Source organism: Numenius arquata, chromosome 12, assembly GCF_964106895.1.
Source record: "Numenius arquata chromosome 12, bNumArq3.hap1.1, whole genome shotgun sequence".
Classification (NCBI taxonomy): domain Eukaryota; kingdom Metazoa; phylum Chordata; class Aves; order Charadriiformes; family Scolopacidae; genus Numenius; species Numenius arquata.
In genome coordinates this window covers 5294302-5309489 of record NC_133587.1, presented here as the reverse complement: position 1 = coordinate 5309489, position 15188 = coordinate 5294302, and the positions used below count along the sequence as shown (strand labels likewise).

General features: G+C 53.7%; 1 protein-coding gene across 2 annotated transcripts; it reads left to right on the top strand.

Annotated features, from left to right (window-relative positions):
* The first annotated feature begins 7888 nt into the window (after positions 1-7888).
* On the top strand, positions 7889-13943 carry COMMD7 (COMM domain containing 7). Of its 2 annotated transcripts, none has more exons than XM_074157262.1 (9): positions 7889-8038; positions 9655-9708; positions 9807-9909; positions 11502-11558; positions 11638-11675; positions 12244-12334; positions 12451-12500; positions 12990-13038; positions 13562-13943. In XM_074157262.1, the coding sequence occupies exons 1-9, from the start codon at positions 7889-7891 to the stop codon at positions 13636-13638; spliced, it is 669 nt and encodes a 222-aa protein (XP_074013363.1). In that variant the 3' UTR covers positions 13639-13943. The 2 variants fall into 2 exon arrangements, with proteins under 2 accessions (XP_074013363.1, XP_074013364.1); XM_074157263.1 differs by having other exon boundaries at positions 7924-7996.
* The last annotated feature ends 1245 nt before the right edge of the window (positions 13944-15188 follow it).

The following is a 15188-nucleotide window of genomic DNA, read 5'->3' as shown; positions in this document are numbered from 1 at the left end:
CCGTTTCACCGACAGCAACCCGAGGCCCCGAGGGTCTGCCGTGCTCCCGCCGCGGCCCGGGGCTCTGACCCTGCCCCGCTTCCCCTGCCCGTCCCGGCATCTCCGGGAGTCCCCGGCACCCGGCCCGACCTCGCCGTGACAGCCCCGGGACGCGCCCCCGGGATACGCGGCCGCGGGAAACTCCGAAAGTTGCGACGGGAGCCGGAGGGGGCGGGCGGGACCGGGAGGGAGCCCTACCCGGGGCTGCGGGCACACCGAGCCCCGCGAACCCGCCCGGTGGCCGAACGCCGGCAACAAGTGGCGACGGAGCCCGCCGCCCCCTCCTCCCGCCGCCGCGAGTTCCCCGGAGAACCGACCGCGGGGCCGCCCGATCGGCCGGGACCGGGGGGGCTCCCGCAGCACCCTCCGGTGCGCCCGGTGCCGCCTCTCCGCCCGCCCCATTGTCCCCCCGCCGCCGCCTCCGCTCACAACAAAGCCGCCCACGAGGATGCGCCGCGGCTCCGGCCCGGGCGGCCCCGGTCCCCTCCGTGTCCCCGGTCCCCGGCCCCGCGCTCACCTGCGCCGCGGCGGGACGCGCCGTCCAGCGGGGCCGCGCCGCCGCTCGCCGCCGCCTCCCGCGCCCCGGCCGGCCCCCGACAGCCCCGCGCTCCGGTTACATGGCGCTTTAACCCTGCCCGTGCTGGGCAGCCCCTCCTCCTCCTCCTCCGCCGCCGCCCCACGCCCGCCGCGCCGCACGGCGGGGGAGGGGAGGGGAGCGGGGGGCCCGCATCGCACCGCACCCGCCCGGCCCCCCCGGCCCCGCATCCCCCGGGGCCCTGCAATTCCCCCGGGGTCCGCACCCCCTGGAGCTCCGCATCCACCGCCCCCACAGCTCCGCATTCCTCCAGTGCCCCGCACCCCCGCGGCCGGGCACCCCCCGGGCCTCCGCATCCTCCAGCGGTGCTCCACATGCCCGGCGTCCCAGTATCCCCCCAGTGCTCTCCATGACCCGAGACTACGTATCGCCCAGGACTTTGCATCGCCCTGTGCCCTGCATCCCCCCCCCAGGTGCCCTGCATCCCCTCCCTGGGGCTCAGCATCCCTCTCCCAGGGCTCCACAGCTCACCTTTCCGGGGCTCCCCATTCCCTGGTACCCGCTGGCACCCCTGTGTCACCCCCACTGCCCGGAATCACCCTAGGGCTCAGCATCCCTCCTGGGCTCGGCCCTTGGAGGCCCCGTAGCTCAGACCCTGCGGCAGAGGAGCCCCCTCAGGGGGGAAGAGAAGGGGCACCCCGATGGCGGGCAGAGCCCTCACCCCACCGAGCCAGCCCTCTGCCCACCGGTTTTCTGTCAGCGTGGGCACAGCGCGGGCTGGGCAGACAAAGCCTCACAAGTTTTACAGTCAGTTTTTGTTTGTTCTTTCCCTTTGCCGTACGGAGGCGAGACACTTGCGAGGGCTGTGCTGGGGACGAGGAAAACAGTCTGCGCCTCTCCTGCCCAAGACAAAGCATCCAGAGTCCACGTGGGGTATAATCTTCTCGGCTCACTTGCTATTACTTCTAGATCCAGCAGAAAACTGTATTAACAGTGAGAAGAAGGCGTATGATTATCCTGGTGTGATAGAAACAAGCTTTCAAGGCCAGGAGGAAAAATGAGTTAGCCAAAGTATCCGAACCCTGCTGGAAGTGCCTGGACCAGCCCAAGGCCTGTACAGCAGGTTCCCCCAGACCACCCCTCCATCCCTGCAAAACACAAGCGTGAAAAATGTGGCTGCACGTGCAAAATAAAAAGAAAGCCCTGCAAGTGAACAAGAGGAGCTGAGAAATCTGGTCTGGAAAAGCCTTTGGGAACACTGGAGATTACAGTTCAAATAAACACACGCTGCATAAACCTAAAGCTAATTTGCAACTCTGATGAGTAGATTAAAACCCAGCAAATAGATTTTACTCCTGTTTGTTTTTTCCAAATTTGGGAAAGCAAAATGCTTTTGCGGGTTGTGTTCAGAAGAGTTTCTAGGGCACCGTTAGGGTGGAATTAGTCCTTGCTTCAAGCATCCACGGGCTCCTCTCCCTTTCTACGGAAACCTTCCTGCCTCTGTTGGCCTCGATGACCTGCCATCAATCTCCCGCCTGGTTGAAACGCCCTCTTTCTCTCTTTTCCCTTCAGTTATCATTTAATTCAGGAGAGCACGTCTGTGCATACTGTTGGTGAAAAAGGCCTGGTACCAAACAAAGCAGCTCCGGGCAGATTATGAGCCAAACCCTGACCCTTTTCCCCGTGTCTGGTACACACAACCACAGGGAGATGCTGCGAGTTTATTTCTTAACGGTCAAGAGAGTTTGTATGTCATCTCACAAGGAAAAAAAAATGTGCCTCTAAGGAGGATTTTATATTTAGGCTCCTGCCAGATATTTACGTGCCAGGCTCTCAGCCATTCCTGCTCAACATAGGGCTTGCAGCTGGCAGCCTCTGCCAGGCAGGTACCAGAGCAACCCCACCACTGCTCCCCATCAGTCCTGAGGCTCTCCAGCATGAACACGTGGTGGGACATAGTACTTGGGGCAAAACTCCTTTGCTCCATCACTGGAGTGGCTGTGAGAAGCCAGAAAGCGTGGCAGGGGCTAGGGAGAGGTGGGGGGGTCTCTTCCCTCCCCACCCCTGGGCACAGGCTGTGTGTGTCCTCTGCACAACGCTGTGACAGGGTGACTCCCATTGGCAGCAGAGCTGGACTGCCCAACGCTTCTGAAAAATCATGCAAGAAGCACCATTTTCACATCTGGCCAGCCTCCCTCGGCCAGCATTTTAAATCCATGGAACTGGGGACCAACCAGCTGAAAGAGCTGCTCTACCACCATCACAACAGAGTTGGGACTGGCAACATCCATTCATATCAGAAGTGACTCTCCATCCTCATCTTCCAGCGTGAATGCCAGCCCTTCCACACATATAACTCCTCACTCCCGACCCTGAATCCTCCTCCTCACCAAAGACTGCTCAGCCATTGCCTTCTCTACAGTGTCCCCAGGTAACAGCACCACATCCAGCTCCTCTCTGTCCACCTTATTCTCCCACTTTACATCTCTTCCTAAAATTCTCCTTTGCCATTCTGGCCAGGCAAACCAACGCCATTCCCTGCCAGGGAATGGTGTTGAGCTCTGCTCTGGCTCCGATCCCTGCTGTCTCTTGCTTTGCACCTAAGTGTTGTCGGGACCTGCTCCGTGTTTCATAAGCAACGTGCCTGGAGACCCCAGACAAATAAAGCAATTGAGCAAATATGCATCATTACCTACAGCCATCAGCGGTGCAACCATGTCATCTCTGGATCTGTGGGTCCCAGGTTCCCAGGTCTCAGTGACGGGTAAGTGCTTGTTTGGTCTTCTAGCAGGTAGGGAGAAGCACCAGCACCATCAAATCACCTTGAACACTTGCAAGCTATTCCAGTGACCCTGCTGCAGGGAGCAGGAGGAACTCTTCCTTTCACCGAAGCCGATAGCAATGCTCCTGCTGAGTTCAGGCTTCGGGGTTCCCATGTCAGTGTACACACAGCACATGTCACAGCAGCTCTTTCCCAGCCCACAGCAACAATCATTTTCACTGCCTGGCATTCTTCACTGCAAGACCACAACAGAGCATGATCCATGGGATGTGTCCTCCTCCACGACTGTCTCCACGGCCCAAGCCCTCGCTCCACGCTGGCCACCAGTCTCTCCCCCAGTTCCACCAGCTCTGCTCCATTGCGGCTCCCAGTGACCATCCGCTCCTCACCGCTGCTCCCTGGAGAAGCTCCCCTGCCACCGGCATCTCTCCTGCCACCAGCATCTCTCCTGAGCCCAGGGGCAAGCTGTGCTACCCAGTGGCAGGGCTCTGGCTACTGAAAGCAAGGTCTGTCCCCGCTGTGGGAAAGCCTCATCCTGCTGCCACATGTGGGAACAGAGCCTTCAGCCTCCCCTACAGCTGGGCTGGCTTTTCCCATCTGGGGGGAATTGCTGTTTACACGGAGATAGGAAGTGTTATCCCTCCTACGTGAAGTTTCTAGCCCTTCCTGTGGGCTGGTCAGGACCACATGATACAAACCTCTAATAAAAAAAAGGTTAAAAATAAGTGTCACCCGTGTAACCAGAACATCTAGAAAGTCTGCAGCTACCAGCTTATAAACTTCAAACGCAAAGGCACACAAAGAGAAATCTTCAATGCCTCTCTAACAAAGCTGGCCACAAAATCCTCTTTTTCCTAGAAAACAGGATACGCCTGCTGCAGCCTAATCTGAAGTGACGAGGCCTCCCCAAACTGCCCTCCTAAGCATATATACTTTTATCAGAGAAACATTGGTCCCCGGGGGCAGCTGCCCACAGAGCCTCCTCCACGCCAGGTCCTGAGAGGCTCCTTCCCCGGCGGGTAAGGGATTATCATCCCATCCCTGCTCACGGGCAGGGGAGCCAGCAGAGGAAGGGTTTTGCCTGCGGTCACAAGGCAGGAACGTACCAGAGCCCAGCAGTGGTGCTTCCAGTTCCGCCCCAACCTTTGCACGCAAGGCTTGCGATAATTTACTCCTCTAGCAATGTTTGCCTGGGAGCAAAAGGTGCAGAGGGTGATGGGGGAGAGGAAGGGGCACTAAACTGCAGGAGAAACTGAAATCCTGGTCTCAAAGCTCTCATTTATATCAGTCTCCCCTGGGAAGAAACTAACCCCTCCAAGGTTTCAGCCGGGCAGCTTCCATCACACCAGGAAGCCAGGAGGAGTTGCAGCATCCCTCATTCCTCATGCTGTGTAGAGAGATGTTCTCCAGAATCCACACAGCCCAAGGCAGACACTGCAGATGGGCAGAATACACAGAAAGTGGGTGGGCTCAGCACCAGCCAGGGTGAAAGGTGTCTGGGTTCGCACACTCTTACCTTTTCCAGGCCTTTCTCAGGCCACGAAGCACAGGTAATGCTCCCCTGCTTCAGGAAGGTGCTCCAAATTTAACCTTGGAGTGACTGCAAAGGGTCTTGAGAGCTTTGGATAGAAAGTGGCATCAGAGAGCAGGACAGTGACACCCTGAGATTTGACCTCTTGGGAATACATAGTAAGGACCCTTCCCCAGGTAACACTCTCCAAGTGCTGAGGAAGCTTTTGGAGTTTGACAGGTGAAATGAAACTGAAAAGTGCATCTGAAGTAGGGTACAGGGATCCTCTGGCTTATTTTGGAGTGCACCGTTTTTAACACCCTATTTCCCTGTGTGTGTCTGCATCCCCATGGCTTTTTGCTGCTGCTTTCACTCCAGTATTTGTGGTGAACTGGTGCGCATACCTGTGACTCCCAACTGCTGTCCTCAGCTTGTCCTCAGCTCTGATGAGTCCATCAGCGACACGTTCTGCATGAGAATGGCCTGGCAGAGGCACCCATCGGGCCCGATGGCTGCCAGGGGACACAGGGACAGCCCTGGGGGCTCTGCCCAGGGCGCTGGGGACAACCCTCCACCTGGCACCCCTGTAACTAATCCAGACCGTCACCCTGTAACCTTCTCTCTTGAGTAAATCCTTTCCAAAAATGAGTGCTGGCAGACCCTGCCTGCCAGTGCCGAACCGCCGGTGCCTGTACCAGGGTTCGTGGCACTTGCGTGCCACACCACAGCCAAAGCAGCATCCCGGGAGGTGGGACTGCCGAATTTCCTGGTGATTGTTTGGACAGGATGTTATGAGCACGTACCTCAACTTCAAGCCTTCTTCTTGGATCCTGTCCCTCAGCTCTCCCCGAGAATTTGCTTTGCTGCCTGGGAAACTGTTTAATAACGTTGGCTTCTCCCTCCTGCATGCTCACACAAGCACACCCGCGTGCGCTGAGACCATCCTTAATTAGTTCCTAAAGCATCACCCTAGAAAGACGCAGGGAAGTAAAGATCAGTCACAGGCTGCTCCCGCACAGCTAATCCTGGCAGACAAACCGGACAGAAAATTGCCTCTTTCCCTGCTTCAGTTTGTCTGCCACACAGTACAGGTGAATTAATTTTGGTGGTTACGAAAGTGTGCAATTATTAATTGCAATTATTAAATTGCACTTAGGAAAATGTACATAAGGCTGCATGCAACATTTTAAGGCCAGGAATATTGTGTTCACGCACACCGGCATCCCGTGCTACCCACTCCGTACATCTCCCTGACTGAGTTTTAGTTAAGATTAACTGTTTTTTAGAGACAAGCATATCCTGTGTTTTCAAACATGCTGATACGGCCAATTCACCACAGAACCTGATAAATTGTTCCACTGTGAAAAATCTACACTTCGTGTGAAGGTGTCCTAATGGTCCAATCCCGCAAACACCCCCACAAGGAATTTTTTCACCTCAACAATCCTATTAAATCGGGGTACACAGTTTCACCCCACGTATATGAAATGGAAAATCTCTCAGCTGGGGTATCTTCACAATGAACGGCACTAAAACATTTCCTATGCTCCCATTTGCAATTGAAAGTGTCACTAATAAAACAGAAGCCTTGCGGGCTGCCACAGTTTTTACCTTCCACAAAGGCTTTTATACGCTGTGTCTGCCCGGGCAGCCAGTGAACACCTTCCCAGATAAAACGGAACAGACGCATTCACACTGATAGTGAAATAACTGCCGGAGACCTTATCTTCCTGCTCCTGGAAAACTGGGAAATAGCAGCTTAAGGCCAGGGAGTCTTCAAGCACGAGATCAGCTCCATTGTCCTCTGGGGGAATACATCCAGTTTTAGTATTTTCTGGGTCAAGGCCTTCGTCCCGAGCACAAACAGAAAGAGACGGTGTAACAGAGGGCGAGAAGGTAATTTTCCAACTCACCTGCCTTCCTACAGGTCTCTGAATCAAGGAGACCTCCTGCTTACGGGTTATGGTGAGAATGGGTTAAAATCTCCCTCTGAAACCCTGATCCCTTTGACATTTAGACGCTTTCTGCCCATGGGATCAACCAGGAGCTGCCTCTTCCTTACCCATCCCGTCCATCCCAAGGAGCCCAGCCATGGGATATGAGGAGCTGCTCTGTCCCGGGCCACCCATCACCGTGGGTCTGTGCCAGTGCTGGGGGCAGCAGGGGGGAAAATCACACCCGAGTTTCAGGTCCTAAGTGGAATTTTCAGGGGAAAAAAACCCATTCATCCTATAAACAGGATTTTAAACATTTTATTTGAGTTCTTGGTACAGAAAAACAACTTATACTAATGAGCTGTCAGCCAGATCTCCACCCCGCAGGTTTAAGCCTCCATACACAGTGGGTACCCCCAGCTCTCCCCCTTTTTGCCTGTATTTTAGGCTCCACACTTGCCAGCAATCACACTTTTTACTTCCCATGGAAGTGATCAAGTGCACAAAACTAAACATGTTGCTAAACACCTCCAGCACGGAGACCTTAGAACCAAGAGTAAACATTTATTGGCACAAACACACAGACATACACACGTACTGCAGCTCGAATTTGGGGGTTCTACCAACTAGTTCTGGGTAAGAAAGCAAGAGGCTGTCCCAGACCTTCACACCAAAAATAGTTGTTCTATGAGACCGACTAATGGCACACGAAGCCGTGCTGGGAGGTGAACCCAGCCATGCTCCCCCCTGCCCGCACGTGGCCTTGGGGCCTCTGGCACAGCACCGCCGAGAGCCCTGGGGTGGGCAACCGGGCACGCCAGCCTGCTGGCCACTCATCCCACTGTCCACCGGTCTCACTGGCCACTCATCCCACTGCCCACCAGTCCCACCGGCCGCACGCCCGGTGCCAACGAGGGGCTTCCCATCACCGCGGCTACGGCTGCAGGGGCCGCCATGGGCCAGGCCGAGCAGCTGCTCCAGGGGCCGGAGGGCGGGAGGAGCCCCACCATGTACCCCCAGCCGCCCCTCTCCGCCGGTGCGGGGCCGGGGGCTGCGGGGCGGCGGCGGTGCGGAAAGTGCGGCCGCCAATGCTCAGGCTGAGGCGGGCGCCGGCGCCGGGGCCGGGCGGGGCGGGCGGAGCCGCAGCCGCCGCCATGGGGCTGCTCAACTTCACCCGCGACCCGGTGCCGGAGGCGGTGAGCGGCGACATGCACAACCTCAACCAGCTCAGCGCCCAGGTGGGGCCGGGCCGGGTCGGGGGAGGGCGGGGAGCGGCGGCGGGAGCAGCCCCGGCCCGGGATCCCGCGGGGCCGAGGGCTCCAGGGCAGCCGCAGCCGGCCGGGGCGAACCGCCACACGGGCCCAGCCGGCCCCACAGCTCCGGGGCAGCACCGGTACCGGGCCCGGTCGGACCCAGCAGGCCCCACACCCCCAGAGCAGCCCCAGTACCGGGCGCCATTGGCTCTCCAGGGCCCGCAGCCCCAGTACGAGGCCTGGTCAGGCCCTGCACCCCCGGAGCACCCCGGTACAGGGCCCGGTCAGGCCCTGCACCCCCGGAGCACCCCGGTACTGGGCCCGGTGAGGCCCTGCACCCCCGGAGCACCCCGGTACTGGGCCCGGTCAGGCCCTGCACCCCCGGAGCACCCCGGTACTGGGCCCGGTTGGGCCCAGCAGGCTTCACACTCCCAGAGCAGCCCGGGTACCGGACACCATCAGCCTTCCAGGCCCCACAGCCCTGGAACAACCCTGGTATCAGGCCCGGTCAGGCCTTGCACTCCCAGAACACCCGGTACTGGGCCCAGTCAGGCCATGTGTGCCCAGAGCTGCTCCGGTACCGGGCCCAGTCAGGCCTGTAGGCCCCGGTGCCACAGTCCCTGCCAGGTCTCGGCCCACTCCAGAAGGGAACCACATTTTCTGGTGTCCGGGACAGGGTGGCAGAGCATGGCCCCCTGCTCAGCGGCACAGCCCCACGCATGGCGGGAGCCTGTTTTTCAAGCCACAAGGCGCTCCAGGTGGCGGAGGGTCTCACGTCGCGCCCTGCGGAGGCTGTGGGATCCTGTCAAGCGCTGGATTTTGTCAGCATTCAGGTTGTGATTGCCTCCTGTCCCAGTCAGTGATGCACATCTGCCTCCAGGTCGCCGACACACTGGGTGTGCGGCCACATTGCAGAAGCTGGTTCAGCTCACGCTGAAGTTAGTGGAAGTGCTGTAGATTTTTTAGCTCAGCTTGCCAGAACCATAGGTTACAGCCCGGTGCCACCTCCGTTACATGGCTGACAACGCGCGTGGGACACGATGAGCTACGTGCAGCAGTGGACCAGCCAGGCATACCCAGAAGGTCACGGCCAGCGCTGGTGCTGGCAGAGGAGGGAAGGTGGTGGTGCTCTGTTCTACAGGCAGGCTCTCCAGCCCTGCAAGAAAACTGAAGGCAGCAACTAGACCTTTAATTGGTTCTTTTCCTTTCCTGAGTTAGTTTGGTTACCCCATGGGATTTCTGAAACATGAGAGTGGATGTTCGCATCTTTTCCCACTCACAGATGGATTACACAGGATAGAACAGCAGCTTCTGATTAGCCAAGAGTCACAAAAGCCCCGTGCAGTGCCAGCTACCAGCTGCTCAAACCCTTTGAGAGTGTCTAAAAAGCATCCAGGAGGAAATCCCATCCATAGGCATCTTGTAATGCCGAGGACTGGGGTACCTTGCCAGCACGGGAGGGACCAATGTACTGGGGTCAGGTGGAGCTGCGTCAGCGTGGTAAATCATCACCTTGTCATGGTGGTGATGGGGGTGGCAAGGTGCTGAGAAATGATGCGTGCCAGTGCCTGACTCTGTAACACTCTCCTGTTCCTTCACAGCAATTCTCAGCGCTGACTGAAGTGCTCTTCCGCTTTCTAACAGAGCCCAAGGAGGTAAGGCACGTGCAGAACTCCAAGAAGCGCGAGAATGCAGCTCTCTGGTGAGAAACACACAGAGATAAGATTGTGTCGCTGCTCTTCCTCTTGAACAGGTAGAAAGGTTTCTGACTCAGCTTTCAGACTTTGCCACCATGAATAAAATCAGCTTGGGTCCCCTGAAAAACATTGTCAAAAGTATTCTTCTGGTACCTAATGGTAAGTGATACATTTGCATATGCTACCCTGAGGCCAAAACTATTGCGTCCATTCCTGTGTGCTGCTAAAGTGTGTCTTCGGTACTGCAGTGCACTTGGTCTGCACAATAAGTGCTAATGGTAGCTAATAAATGCCTTAGCCTTTAAGAATCAAAAATTCTCTTGTAGAAAAGTCCCTTTTTGGAGACTTGGGCTTTGTATTCTTTACATCCTGCCTGCACACACATTTCACTGGCTTAACTAAACTCACTTAAATATCTATGCACTAAATGCAAGCAGAACACTGTGACGCTGCTTGGTTTAACTTGTACTTGTAAATCTGTTTCTGCCAGACCAGCCTTATTTTGGCACTGAGTCTTTGTAGGAACTTCTATCCAAGTGGCCCAGTGCTGTAATTCCTACAAGGACAAGTGCTGAGACAGATAAGACAGTGTACGCACCCCTCTGGAGTGGGCTGGAAACCAGCATAATTCTAGGCCACGTAAAGGAGACGTGTCCTTGCTGTCTCGTTTTAGAAAAACACGTGTCCAGCAGTTCCTCATTCATAAATAGTGGGGAAGAGGGGCAGGGGGATTCCCTTTGAATACCCCAGACTCCAGCACTTTATGAGATTACTGTGATGTTGTGGCTGCCGTTTGACATGTTAATGCATCAGACACCTCCACTGCATGTTCATCCCATTGATCCTTCTTGTTATTAATAGTCCCTTGCTATTATCCTTCAGTCCTGGCTTTCCTGTAGCTTTCCTCACAGCAGTGAAGCCATACACAACTGTTTCCTGCATTTGGTCTAAACTTTCATTCTACTACTTCGAGCCATTTCTTCTGGATAATTTTCAGTGGATAATTTCCAGTGGATAATTTCCTTTCCTATAACTGTCTTGGAGGTGTTTAATGTGGAATTGGCATTTTCTCCCTTCCTGATTCTGGCCTAGGTGCGCTCAGTGTCGTCTTTGCTGTTTGTGTGAGCTGGCTCCAATCCCATTGTAACTTTTTGCTAGCTCTGGGATGCCAAAGACAGTATCGGAACAGATTACAGCCGATAACTTTGCCTGTGTGCTACACAGACAGAAAGCCACGTGGGCCTGGCAGTCTCTTTGAATTTATGAGATTCCTGCTCTTGGCTTTGGAGAACAGAATCCTTGTAAACTTCCATGTGCTGCCTGTGCCCCAGAACAAAGGAGGCAGGCACAGCAGGGGAAAGTGTTATATGCACACGTTCACACCCATAATCCAAAACACAGCAGGTAGGTCAAATTAGTAGCCTGCCAGCCTTAACAGTTCTCCTTTAACAAGCAAAGCTTCTATAGGAGGGAAAGCAGCAACTTCAAAACACAACCGCTGCTGCTGTTTCCATGGATACCTGCAATGAAATCTCTCCCTCTCTCTCTCAGGCACTTCCATCGCCCTGACTTTTAAAGCACTGGGCATCTGCAAAGACACCGGCAGGCACAACTGTATTTCCTATCTTGACGAGCTGTGGTTTGTTTCAAAACACAGTCCAAGAACAGAGGCTTTCTATCGCAGGGTCTCCATCCCGGCATTTATTTGACTCAGGAAAAAGTGATTTTTCTTCCTTGCATTGTTTATTCAGGTGCCCTGAAGAGGAATTTGTCTTCCGAACAAGTCAGAGCAGATTTTATTGCTCTAGGTAGGTCACCTGACTTTCACTAAATAAAAGATAATTAATATTTATCACATATAGTAATCTCATATGGTTTCTCCCACAGGCCTCAGTGAAGAAAAAGCCAGTTATTTTGCAGAACAGGTATTAATATATTTTTTTCTTGTCTCTAAGCTAACAAAATGACAGTCTCTGAGTGGGAACTTGTAAAACCCCACTGGGCTACTGAGATGTGTCAGCACTTTGGGTGTTTTCTTCAAAACCAGCTCAGAATTTTAAATGGATAACTAATAAGGATAACTTTGTCTAATGATACCTCTGGTTTGTCTTGGCCTCTACCTCATCGGTTTAGTTATTCCTGCGCTTCTGTGTGGCTTTCATTTGATTGTTTTCCTGCTTTGCATGCTTTGAGCCCTGGGGTCACGCATTTACACGAACACATGACTTCTGGCGCAGATATTGTTACACTGAACCAGTGTTAAAACAAAAAACAGTGAGTTTCATTTACAGAAGTGACAAGGCAGATGGAAATCCTAGCAGGACTCAAACATCTTTGGGAGCCCTCCCGACCGCATTAGCTTGCCCCTTTGCACACCTCCACTTTGGGCTTCTGCCATCAGTCTGCCTCCTTTCTGACTTGTTGCTGAAGTTACAGGTAACATAAATCGAGGCCTCTCTGAATTGATTGCTTGTGTGTCTTTTGCTCTGGCAGTGGAAGGTGAATTCCCCCACCCTGACACGCCTGGCTGTTGGTCAGACACTGATGATTAACCAGCTGATAGACATGGAGTGGAAGTTTGGAGGTAACAGAACTAAACTAGAAACTGAACGGGTTGGGAAACCCAATAGCAGCTAAATAACTTTTTATTTCACAGTTTAGCTAACAGATTATCTCCCTTCTCTTCTTTCTGACTCACAGTGACTGCTGGAAGCAGTGAGCTGGAAAAAGTGGGAAGTATCTTCTTACAGGTAAATCTCCTACATCAGAGAGTTCAGGTTGTAGTGCAGTTCAGGAACAAGCTACAACCAGGCACGTGGGAAGTGCTGGCTGGGAGAGGGACTGGAGGAAAGCTAGATCTCACAGGAACAAACTGCAACAGGGCATCTGCTTCAGTCTGCTGAGTGCAACTGCCAGCAGACAGCAGGCACGCTGCTATTTGTTTCTCTTCTGAAGACATCATGTATCACAGAAGCGCAGCCCATCCCGAAAAGCTGTTCAAAAACCTCAATCTAGCAAAGGTCACGCTATCTTGGGGAGGGAAGGGGAATCTAATAATTTATAAGGACTTCCAGAGATCCTCCCGATGCCTAAGGAATCTATTCCTACAATGACACTTCCCAAAAAGCCTGTCAAAGCTGACCGAAACTTGCAGCAGGCTCCTGCTCTTCTGTCTTTTCGCAGTGCTCGGAATACAGGTGTCTCTGAATTAAAATACCTCTGCTTTTTCTTCCCCCAAGCTGAAGCTGGTGATTAAAAAAGGGAGCCAAACAGAAAACGTATATATAGGTGAGTTAACAGTTCTGGAAAAGAAGCAAGCATTTGAGTACGCAAAAGCGGAGTGGGAGTTCCCGGGCGTTGCTGGTGGTGGGGGAGCTTTGGGCGCAGACCCAGCAGGGGTCACTGCGAGAGCATCGCTGCTGGATGCTGCGGCTGCTCCTGCCCTGGCCTCTCCCCACCGCAGTCGCTCTGGAAGTATTTAGGGACACAGACTGTTGGGCAGCCTTCGCATCTTTGCGTAACTAAATATAGATATGCCACGGAGCCGTGAAAAGCGGTCAGAGGAGCACGGCAGATGAAGAAAGTAAACAATTCCCAAGTGTCAGTTGCTGTTAGGAGATTCCTAGCTGGGAACCCCCACGCAGCCCAGTGTGAAGAAACAGCTGCCGAGAGCCAAAGCGTCTAATCCTGCCTAGTTTAGGTGAACACCAGTTGCTCTGTGGTAGCACCAGAGTGGCTTTTCCAACGTTGGAAGTGTAACCCAAAAATCTAAGACTTTATGCCTCTTTTTGTTTTTTTTTTTTTCCTGCAGAGTTAACTTTGCCCCAGTTCTACAGTTTTCTGCATGAAATGGAACGGGTCAAGACCAGTCTGGAAAGCTTCAGCTGAAAGTGCACGGGCCTGTCTCGACATCTGTCCAGGATGTTTAATTTCTCCTTGTGGGCCTGCAGATCTGCTCTTTCCCAGCTGACTCCTAACGCCCTGATAAGAGAAGACAAGGCTGTGCAACCAGCGGTGGTGTCACGGCCCAGAAGGACCCATCAATCCCTCAGAACCTGCCGCTTTGGCAAGTGTTTGAAAGAAGCTACAAGTCCACTCATCTGGTTTTTATACTGTTACGAGAAAGCGCGGTCAGAAATATGTGGATACTTGTATTTAAATAGCAAAGAAATAAACGCATTCCCATCCTGCTCCGTTTGTATCAGAATTTGATTTTTTTGAGAAAAAGAGAAATAGAAGCAAGGAGTAATTTTCAAACTTGGAAGAATTAAGCAGAGGGGACAAGGGGAACGGAGAGAGCATCCAGCCTGGTGAATCACTTAGTGCTCGCTTCTGAGCCTCTCGCTTCTTTGGCATTGAGAAAGGGATTGATTACATCCTTCCCAATCATGCCTCGTTATAGAAAAGTTATTTCAGCGGTAGATGATTTTAAATCTTAAACAGCCAAACATCTGCCTCCACGCACAGGGAGAAAAAACACCCGACGGCTAGATAAATCTGGTTTGTGTGCGCTGGGCTCTAACAAACAGCTCTGTAATCTGCAGTTCGCATGACGTCGTGCAGGTAGATCCAGCCCGTTTCCCGGTGGATGTACGTCCAAACCCCATGAAGTGCTATTAGTTCAACTTTTCAGCTGTCTAACAGCGAGGATAAGCTCTTCACCAGGAAGCAGGGGGGTGCCCCAGACCCGATTACATTCACCGAGGTTCCTCCTGTGTCCAGACTGTTTAATTGCCCAGTGCCTCCTGGCAGCCAGAGCTCACTGGAGCCTCCTCCCATGGCAGAGCGGAATGAAGCTCCCTCTCGGCGCTCTCCTTCCACCGCAGGGAATTCCCGAGGCACCTCCGTGTCCCTGACCCACTTCCCTCACAGCAGAGGGAATAAACTGCAGCACTGGGCAAGATCCCAATAAGATCCTCTCCGTTCCAAGCCTACACCTGAAATAATTTCCTGTCCTGTGGCATCCTGCAACTCTGCTGTGGGACGAGAAGCGCTGCGGCTCCCTGTGCCTGCGTCTGCTTCCAGTTAAAGCCACGCACAAAAAGACAGTTTCTGGGAGAAAGGCATCACAAAGCTCCCTGCAACTCACGGCTTTACCCGCAGGTTTTCAGCTTGCAGAAAACCCGGTGTTTCTCTGCACGGCATTTCCTGCAGGAGTGACCAGAACCAACGACACGTATAGGCTGAACCATGTGTTTGGGAAACAGCTCGGAGAATCCTCCTGGCAAACCTGGGGATGGTATTTGCCTATTTCTTTTCCCCACATATCGGGCCATTCACAAGCATGTCAAGCTTTGTCACGTGATTACAGTAAATTTAAAAAAAAAAATTTAATCCTTTGAAATAATGCTCTGCAGAATATTCCATCTCCTTTTGGGTGGCAGGAAAAGCTATTTCAGGGGGGAAGAAACGGTCCGAAGGGCTGCTTTCTCAAGACA